Source organism: Abrus precatorius, unplaced genomic scaffold (assembly GCF_003935025.1).
Source record: "Abrus precatorius isolate BTA unplaced genomic scaffold, Abrus_2018 Scaffold3, whole genome shotgun sequence".
Classification (NCBI taxonomy): domain Eukaryota; kingdom Viridiplantae; phylum Streptophyta; class Magnoliopsida; order Fabales; family Fabaceae; genus Abrus; species Abrus precatorius.
In genome coordinates, this window is record NW_020874373.1 from 20,697,034 (window position 1) to 20,707,267 (window position 10,234).

General features: G+C 33.8%; 1 protein-coding gene across 3 annotated transcripts; it reads left to right on the plus strand.

Annotated features, from left to right (window-relative positions):
* The first annotated feature begins 373 nt into the window (after positions 1 to 373).
* On the plus strand, positions 374 to 7,535 carry LOC113861971 (U4/U6 small nuclear ribonucleoprotein Prp31 homolog). 3 transcript variants are annotated; one of them, XM_027495100.1, is made up of 8 exons: positions 374 to 486; positions 645 to 710; positions 793 to 930; positions 1,466 to 2,358; positions 2,471 to 2,541; positions 3,121 to 3,223; positions 3,376 to 3,451; positions 7,145 to 7,535. In XM_027495100.1, the coding sequence occupies exons 1-8, from the start codon at positions 484 to 486 to the stop codon at positions 7,250 to 7,252; spliced, it is 1,458 nt and encodes a 485-aa protein (XP_027350901.1). In that variant the 5' UTR covers positions 374 to 483; the 3' UTR covers positions 7,253 to 7,535. The 3 variants fall into 3 exon arrangements, 2 of the variants coding, with proteins under 2 accessions (XP_027350901.1, XP_027350902.1); XR_003504393.1 differs by having other exon boundaries at positions 375 to 486; positions 3,121 to 3,227; positions 7,145 to 7,529; XM_027495101.1 differs by having other exon boundaries at positions 375 to 486; positions 796 to 930.
* The last annotated feature ends 2,699 nt before the right edge of the window (positions 7,536 to 10,234 follow it).

Here is a 10,234-nt window from a genome sequence, read left to right on the forward strand (position 1 = left end):
TATATTTTATTTTTTCTTAAATTTTTTTATTTTATTTTTTATTTTTTTAAATTTATTTAAAAAAATCAAATGAAAAAAGAGTTAGATGACGAACATAAAATAAAAAGAAGTTAGAATTATAAATCGAATTAAAAAAATAAAAAAATTGAAAAACCAAAATAAAATTAGAGATTAAAAATAAATTAGAATGAAAACAAAGGATTTAAAATTTTCATCTTTATATGCAAAACAAGTTATGATAATAGTATTATTTCCTCGAAGTAAGTGTTTCACATGTGAGCAGAAGTGGCATTGGGCCACTTATGAAAACAAAGAATGGGCCAGGCCCATCTCATATTGAATCATTCTGCATTGTGCGTTTCATTTACCCAACACCACACAGAACCGAACTTGGCTCCATAATTCTCTTCTCGAGTTCCTTGCTACTCTCGAATCTGATACCAATTCACAACTTCATCGTTTCCAGCCACCTCGTACATCGACATGGTGGGTTTCCGTTCTTTCTTCCCTTTCTTTTACTTTCATGTTTTTCTCTTTTCTTTGTGCTCTTACTTCTGATGTAACATAATGAATTTCAATTTTTAAGCAGCGTGCTAACACTATTCCAAATTTGTGGTCCCCTTTTTCGATGTGTTTTATTCCAGGCTACTCTTGCTGATTCTTTTCTCGCCGACCTCGACGAACTCTCTGATAATGAAGCTGAAATTCCCGTGAGTATAATATTGTTTTTTGACTCGTGAAGTTTGAAGGAAAAGGTTTTTTTGATGAACAACGTGGTTCCTTTTCTTTCAGGAGGATAACGATGTTGATGCTGCGGACATGGACGAGGATATTGATGGCGACCTGGCTGATCTGGAAAACCTCAACTATGATGACTTGGACAGTGTTTCCAAGTTGCAGAAAACCCAGAGGTACATTGATATTATGCAGGTAAGTTACTCATCGTTTATTTAAGTGGTTTTCAATTTTGTGGTTGGTGGCAACCTCGTAACTGCAAATGCTACAATTGCAGTTGTGGGAACCTCCGAAACCCCAACTGCGACCACAATTTAAAACCAGGTTTGTTGTTGTATTTTAAATTGTGGTCTGCAGGCACAATTGTGGCTTCAATCTCGGCGTTTCTGAGGTTTTTTGAACTGCAACTGTGACCACATTTTCCCGTAATCTGTAGTATCAAGGTTTTGGAGGTTTTCTAACTATGAACACAACTGCAATTTAAAACCTCGCTGCATTGCTCTTTGTTGACTGTGGTAGAAATAGAATCTAGAATTGATTCAATTAAGCTGGACATTAGTTGCAACTGAAGGTTCTGACATCCCTCTCATTGTTTTATGTTGTAATGTTGTTGTTCTTTCCCGCTTTTTAGTTTCATTTTATCTTTCTAATATCTTGGGTGGTCTGATTTATTTAGATGTATATTGACATGGGGGTGTAAATAAGGGCCGATTTTATTTTTTTATTGCAGAAAGTGGAAGAGGCGCTTAGAAAGGGTTCGGATGTCTCAATTCAGGGAGTGGATTTAGAAGATGATCCTGAATACCAATTGATTGTGGATTGCAATGCGCTGTCAGTTGACATTGAGAATGAAATTGTTATTATTCACAATTTTATTCGTGACAAGTATCGATTGAAATTTCCAGAGCTTGAGTCCCTGGTACATCACCCAATTGATTATGCACGCGTTGTTAAGAAGATAGGAAATGAAATGGATCTGACTCTTGTTGATTTAGAAGGGCTTTTACCCTCGGCCATTATCATGGTTGTCTCAGTTACAGCATCAACTACAACTGGCAAACCACTTCCAGAAGAAGTCCTTAGTAAGACTGTTGAGGCCTGTGATCGAGCTCTTGCTCTTGATTCTGCAAAGAAGAAAGTTCTTGATTTTGTAGAGAGTAGAATGGGGTACATTGCACCTAATCTTTCTGCTATAGTTGGGAGTGCTGTTGCAGCTAAACTCATGGGGACAGCTGGTGGTCTAGTAGCTCTTGCAAAGATGCCTGCTTGTAATGTTCAGCTTCTTGGTGCCAAGAAAAAGAATCTTGCTGGGTTCTCCACAGCAACATCTCAATTTCGTGTAGGTTACCTTGAGCAAACAGAAATATTTCAGACTACTCCTCCTCCTCTTAGAATGCGAGCATGCCGACTCCTGGCTGCAAAGTCTACACTTGCAGCACGAGTAGATTCAATACGTGGGGATCCATCTGGAAACACTGGAAGGGCTTTCAAGGACGAGATCCACAAAAAAATTGAGAAGTGGCAGGAACCCCCTCCTGCTAAGCAACCTAAACCACTTCCAGTTCCTGATTCTGAGCCTAAAAAGAAGAGAGGTGGTCGTCGGCTTAGGAAGATGAAAGAAAGGTTAGTTTTAACTTGTTGGCTGCACTGGTTTTTGGGTTGCAGCATTGAAGGTGTGATTTCTTTTTGCTTTTTCTCCCCTTTAAAATTCATGACCAGTTGATTTTTATGTCAGGTATGCAATAACAGACATGAGGAAGTTAGCCAATAGGATGCAATTTGGAGTCCCAGAAGAGAGTTCTTTAGGTAATTTTACCAGATATCACTTGTCCTGATCTGATTTACATTTTCCATGCAGTTTTTTGCATTTTGATTTCTAATTTGATGCATGCATTATATTTATTATATTAAAGCTATAGGGAGTTAGGGATTGAATGGAAGAATTAAAAAGAGAATATGCAATAATGAAACTTTGAATAATTGTGATGTTATACAGAATTTTATTTTAGGAACCAATAAGGTGAAAAATTAGAAAAAATTGGCTCAAAACATGTTGAACAGCAATTTGTGGGTTTGGAAATGCTAGTGTAGATGTGTAATAAAGGGAAAAACTAGTACAAGACCTAGTCAGAATATTCTGCTTCTAATGTTCCACATCTATAATCAATGCCAAAGTACAACTGTATTAAAAAGGTAAAGCTGTTATAAGTCTAGCCAAATTGCCCTTCTAACTATAATAAGTCATTGAGTCATGACACTGACACTGACACAGACACAGTGATAAGTACATAATATGAACTATGAAATCCTTTGTAAATTTAAATGAAAAAATAAATAAATTCAGAATCTCCTTATTTTCTTATATTTTATCCTTTTGAATTATAGGAGATGGTCTTGGTGAGGGTTATGGAATGCTTGGCCAGGCTGGCAGTGGCAAGCTTCGTGTGTCAGTTGGTCCAAGCAAACTTGCTGCAAAAGTTGCGAAAAAGTAAGTGCTTGTTGCTTTTAGTTCTACATATCTTTTTAATGTCTAGTTATTTGATCGTGTTGCAAGATGCTGAATTATCTTTCTTATTTCTATTATAGTATTTATTTAAATGATCACAATAACAATTCTGATGGATTATTTTCATTTGTCAGATTCAAGGAAAAGCATTTTGGTAGCAGTGGTGCTACATCTGGTTTGACCTCAAGTCTTGCATTTACACCAGTGCAGGTTAGCATGCCTTATTACTCTTTCTGTAGATTTTTTCCTTTTCTTTAGCACCATAACTAGTCTAAAAATTGATAATTTTGCATGAAATGATTATGGGAAGCTATAAATAGAAACATTGTAAAGCACAAGAAGCTAAAACAGAAATTTAGGACAGAAATCAGTGGGTCACTTCCCTTCTGCTTTTGTAGTAGATTTATGATACAGCTCTGGGGTGGTCAAGAAGATTTGTGGGATTTTGTCTCTTACATCATTTGGGAGAGTAAGGAATGTTACAACCTTCACATTGCCCTGCATATTCATAGTTTTCCTAGGTTGCATGAACACTGCCAAGTACTTAATTAAGATAAGTGTGAGATTATTATTATGAGAGAAAACCAAAATTGAGTCTGAGCTCATACAATGGAGACCAGAGCGGCCTGAGCTTCTCAGAGAATTTTATTTTCTCCTCAGAGACTAACACACACTTTCCCCCTTGCCCTATTAACATGTTGAATGGCATAACCATTTGGCCAGCTCAACAGCGTAACCACTTCCCCCCCTGCACACACACACAGTTTGGCTTCTTACAATTTGAGCCCACCAATTGATCCATGCGGTGTGCAACGTCACTATGCATGCACATGAGATTTGATGCCTAGTGCTCTATTATTTCCTTCCTTTGAAAGAACAGCCTTGTCCCCAAGACTGAGATGAGGAAATTTATTGCAGAAGTTTCAGTTCATCCTCCCAAGAAGCATCCTCCTCAGCCAAGCTTCTTCCCTGTACTAGTAACTACCATCCTTGAGTCCTTGACAATCTCCCTGGTAGTGAAACCTTCTCTAATGCAACAGTTTCATCAGATTCAACCTTAAAAGAGCTGGTAATTCTGCCATTGCTGTGTAGTTGCCAACAGCTTTCTTAAGCTGTGACACATGGAATACGGGATGAACTCTTGAAAGAGGGAGCAGTTTCAGTTTGTAGGTTACACTCCCATATTTCTCGAACAGCTGAAAAGGGCCATAATATATAGGATCCAATTTCAGGCTAATTCTGAGAGTAACTGGTTGCTGCCTTACAAGCAGCAATTTCAAAAACACCAACTTCACTGCAAATTTTAGCATTTTTCTGCCTTTATCCACTTTTTCATTTGCTCCTTAGATTATTTGGAAGTGGTAGGCACCATGATTGAAAGAAAGATTAACATCATGTGCTTTCAAAAAACAAAATGGGTTGAAAAAAAGGTTAAGGAACCAAACACTTCGGGCTTGTTTGGTAGATAGGATAAGATGACAAGACATGATAGCTTATTCTATCCTATCTTATTTCTAATGTTTGTTGATTAACAACGTATAATAACTTCATCCTGCTGAGTTATTCTATCCTATCATCATAGTTCAAATTTTTATCTTCAAAAGGAGTGTTGGGTTAAGAATCATCAGGCTATGATAAGTTTTTTTTTTTTTTCTATAATATTCTTACTCATATTTTATAAATTTTTTAATATTTTATAAAGAGATAAATATTTTAAAAAATATATCATTTTAATATTTTTATATAAAAAATTATGTGAACATTTTTTTAAATATATTTTTTAAAAATCTGTCATTATTTTTTAAAGAAAATCATATTTTTAAAAAATTTGTAAAGCAATATTTAATCATTTTATAAAATAAATTTAAATTTTTTTATGATTTTTTGTTCTAATTATAATTTTTTTCCTAAAAGGGTAATTTTTTATTTAATATGATTTAAATTTTGTTATTTTATTTTTTATTTGTCTCAAATGTTAAAAATATTGATATAATGTTATTTGTTTTACTATTTTGATGTACCTCAAATATAGGATAGTATAAGAACTTATCCTTCTCTTATCATATTTTGTCTTTATCTATGTCTCTATCCTATCATTTCCTTATCATCCCATCATGTTCAGCAAACGGACCCTTCATGTTTTTAAACTTCAGTACACGGGAAAAGTTAGATGAAAGAACAAAGTAGGTACCATTGTAGACAAGAATTGGAAAAAGAATGTGGTAGATGTTAAGAGAATTTGGGACAGGATCAACTCTTTGAAGTGATGTTAAACTATTAATATCATCATTCCTTATGACCCACAGGTTAGTTCAGAAGCTTTTTTGAAAGAAATGTTTTGGAAGGATTCGAAGGGATCAGTTCAAGGCATTCTATAAGATGAAACAATTTTAATAGGTGAAAATCTAAAGTTATTTTAATTGTGAGGCAAGACAATTTACAAGAAGCCAAGGTAGTTTTGGTTTTGGTTTGCTAAACAAGGAAGGATAAGCTATTTTTAATTTCTCTGTGGCATATGATTTCAAGATTATAAATGTTTATTTTAAGAAGTAAAAGGAACATCTAATCACTTATAAGAGTGGATTTTCGAAGTCTGAAATTGATTCATATTTGGTAAAGAGCCCAAATAAAAAGTTTGCAAGGATTGCAAAATGATTACAAAAGAGAGAGCTTTACTACACAACATAAGGTCTTGATTTTTTATGTTCATTTTAAGAATTGTAAATGAAGAACTCAACAGGCTATAGATTTGGTAATCGAGTGGTGACAACTCAAAGGTGTCAGTTGGTTGAATTTTATAAAGCAGTTGTTGAAGAAGGTAATTGGGAAGCACAAAGTAGTACTAACTTTATTTGGGATGAGATGTCTAAGATGGTTAGTGTTAGGGTCTGAGCGTTAAAATCAGGAAAAAAGACTGAGGAATATTAACAATTGTTATTAATGCCTTTGAAAAGAATCAGGATTCAAGAATCCTCCAGAGCTAACTGCTCCTTGAACAGAGAACAATGTCCCTAATGGTATTTTACAGTCAAAAACCAAAATGCCCCTAGTTTAGACCCTAACTCTATTTAAAGGGTATTAACAAATTATCCGTTGGTTCCTTCCTTTCTTTCCTCCTAACGTACACTTTCCATACTTTAGATGTCCTGTTAGTGTCAATCATTTGTTCTCCTTCCCCAGTCCTAACAGTTAGAAGGGTTGTTAAGACAATTTTGGGTTAATTCAAAGGTTTTGGACTGAAAGATAAGGAATCTTGGTTGTAACTTGTTTTGTATGAGTTACAAACTTGTGAGGCCATCAAGATAATTTGAAAGGGTTGTTAGCCTATGCAAGTAACCTAATACATCCTATTACTCTGCTCAGTAAATCTTGAGTTTGAAATTGGAAAATATCTGCTTTACTAGGTGAGACATGATTAGAACATGAGAAGTAACATGTAATTCACTGGGCAAGAGAGTAATCTTAAACATGTTAGTTGTTGTAATCTCCTTTTTTTAAAAGCAATTTGCCTTGTGATAGTATCAGACGTTGCTTGACCTAGCTTTTGGGGTAGGTTAGGTTCCTGAGTGATCATAATATGCTATCATGGATAGTTGCATAATTATTCCTTATTTGTTGTTATTGTTGTCGGAGTGCATGTTTTCCAACAAAAAAGCACAACCTTTTTGTGCCCTCTTTTTCCTTCCTTGTATTAAATGCATAGTCACACCTCAATTTGTTTCACAGGATATACCTCAGATATGGCATAAACGTTCTCTTATTAATGTATATCAGCCATTTAATTGATATTTAGCATGGATGATAAAATATTTGATTTTGATAACGCATTAAGCAAGATAACCTTAGTTAGTTTACTTCGTTGTAGTTTTGCATTGTTGAATTATTTGTATTTCTTTTTATCAGGGGATTGAGCTTACAAATCCACAGGCTCATGCACACCAACTTGGTAGTGGAACTCAAAGCACCTACTTTTCTGAAACAGGAACATTTTCAAAGATCAAGAGGACTTGAAACCATGCATGAATATACTAATTCTTGTTCTGTTTCCTGAATTATTCTTGGTGGACATACCTAGATATTTTTTATGCTGATAGATTTTGCTTGATCAGTTTATGGTAAGATTTTAGAAGCATAACCATATACTGTATATTATGTGGGAAGCTGGTTTCATATCCAGGGAGCCCAGTGTAGACGTTCCTATGTATATGACTTTTTCATTGTCTTCTATCATTTTCCTTGTCATAGTAACACAGAAAATTATAATCAATCTAAGCCGTTTTAATGGGGTAGCTTGAGAACAAAAAAGTGTTGTCAGTTGAGACCAAGGTTCTTTGATGGAGATGTTGAGGTGCACTATTTACATGGCTGTGTTCATTCAGGGGAATTAATTCCCCTTGGTGTTCGGCCAAAGTTTGAACTTGAATAATTCAAGTATAAGGAGCATGTTACATTAACAACTTGGCCAGCCCCTCGTTGGGTATGTTTACTATGCACAGTTTTGTACTAAAAGGGAAAAGGAATTGTCGGATAAGCTTGTGGAAGGTTTAACCGGGGTGAACAAAAACGGTTATAAATTAGACTACTCAAATGATAGAGCCGAGATTGCAAGTGGCATATTAAGGGGGGATTAGAACCATGGTTTATGAAAAAAATAATGTTGGAAAAAATGGAGCAATAAGCTAGTTTGATTAAAAAAACTAGTGAACTGATTAGTACATAGTTTATTAAACTAAAATAAACACTGGATGATTAGAGAATTTGTCGGAAATGAAGGATAAATTATTAGAGAATCGATTTTAGATGCTTTCTTTTTTAGGTAAATAGTTTAGATTCCATGAAAAATAAATTAGCCACATAAAAATTTAATACTGAATCACAGTAGTTGGCAAGACATGTAATACATACTAAGGTTATCATTTAGTCAACAGTTAGACTTTTTTTAGGCGAGAGAATATCTAATTGAGAATAATCTCTCCTAACAAAATTTTGAATTGAACCCCTATCATCATCCCTCATGGACTTTACTATTTCCCGATTGTGTCGAACTTCATTAAAGACATTAGTTAAGTAGCTAGTATTTTCTTGCTTAAACTTTAAGCTTTATATTTTTCCCACTTATTTAATAATATAATGTCAAGATATATTTTGCATATTTGAAAACTCATGATTGCTTTACTCTTTTAAAGAAAGAACTGAGCAATCATATGATTACTTACTCTGATTAGAGAATTGTTCGTTGATGGAAGCTTTACTCTTGCAAATAAAGGCTATTAACCATTAGGGTATGTTTGGATAAAAGATTAAATAAAAGAGGAAAAACTGAGTGAAAAATCGAGTAGAAATAGAATAAAAAAGATGTGCAGTTTATGACTAGAAATAAGAGAGAAAAAGTGATTTTTTTTCTTGTTTGGATCAGTAGAAAATAGAGTAAAATAAATAAATAAGTTGTATAAAATATATATTTATAAAAAATAATAGTAAATTTATTTTAATAAACAAAAATTAAAAATTTTAAAGCAATATATTTTTTTTAATGTTGAATAATAATTAGGTTAGATGTATATTCAAGTAAAAAGACTAATTAAATATTTATTTAATATTGCGCTTCCATCTTTTTGACTTGATTAAGATGAATTCTTGAGACTCATCGGTGAATTATCATATATGCAATCGAGTTGTATTGTTCCCACATTTTCTAATTCGTTTTTAATATCGGCCTCGAGAACAACTATCTTAGCTCTTGCATGCAAATCCTCATTTCTTTCGAAAAGAGCAAATCCTCTATAAAACTTAACTCTCGGGTCGATTGATTTTAAATTTTCTCAGCCTTTTCCATTAATCGTTCTGCCTCCACAACTTTGAGAGCTGCCTCTCTTCTTTTGGTCATATAAATTGAATTTTCTGCTAATCTGAATGTTTGAGCTAATTCTTAGTAAATTCCATCGGTCTATCCTGCATTTTTGCATAGCCTCTTCGGTTTCCTTCATGACACTTTTAGAAGCCGTAAAGAAAATTCACTGAAGGATTCAACATAATCTTGTACGGTGTTGAAATATTAACATTCTTAACAAAATATGAAATTTTCATCGGGAACAAAAAAATGTTAGTGAACGCCTTGCTCAACATCTTGCTATCAAGGTGTTTACGGTAAAAATTGTAATCGATAAACAAATAATTTTAAAAGCAATCTGGCATTGAATTTTAGAACCTTTTTGAATTTTTTTAAGTGTTTTTTTATGTAACAATCAAATCAATGTCATAAAATAAAGAAATAAATAGATATGGTTGAAGTGCAATAACACAATACTAAAATAAACATAAAGAATTACAGAAATAGACTCGCATTAAAGTAAATTTTGCGGAGGTGTAAGGTAAAACTCTTAACAACGATCAACACAGGTTTGTTGATCTCCGAGTCACTAGGTCTAATTGATGTGTAGAACTTTGGCTTACAAAGATCCTGGGTGCTAGTGTTTAATGCAAAAAGTTGTCCCTGAAATGTAAAGCTTGATACAATCTATAGACAAACGTAACTTAATTGCTCTCCTTCTTTTATGAGTGCCTCTTGGTAAATGTCTGTCTCTTGTGTGTTTCTTCTATAACTGCTATCGCCCACGATCGTGCTTCTTCTATAACCATTATCGTTCATGATAAGCTCCACATGTCTTTGATCTTTACTTGGTGATAACTGTTGATAACTAGTAACCTCTAGAAACTACTTATGGAAAATTGCTTCTAGACTAACGCTTCTTTTGACACGATTTCTCTTCCTTTCACCTCTTTGTCTCTTGGACTTGTAAACTCTTTACTATTCTTCATTCCTCGATAATTTTATGAAGACATGGATCGAAGAGTTTTAGTTTTGAATGATTTTGGCTTTTCCGGTCTTGGATTTTTAAACCTTGAAATCTCTTGAATCGTTAACCTTATTTTGACAAAAAAAATAAGGCTTTCCATATTTCGTATCAAAAATAGTTTTCTTTTGACAAAATT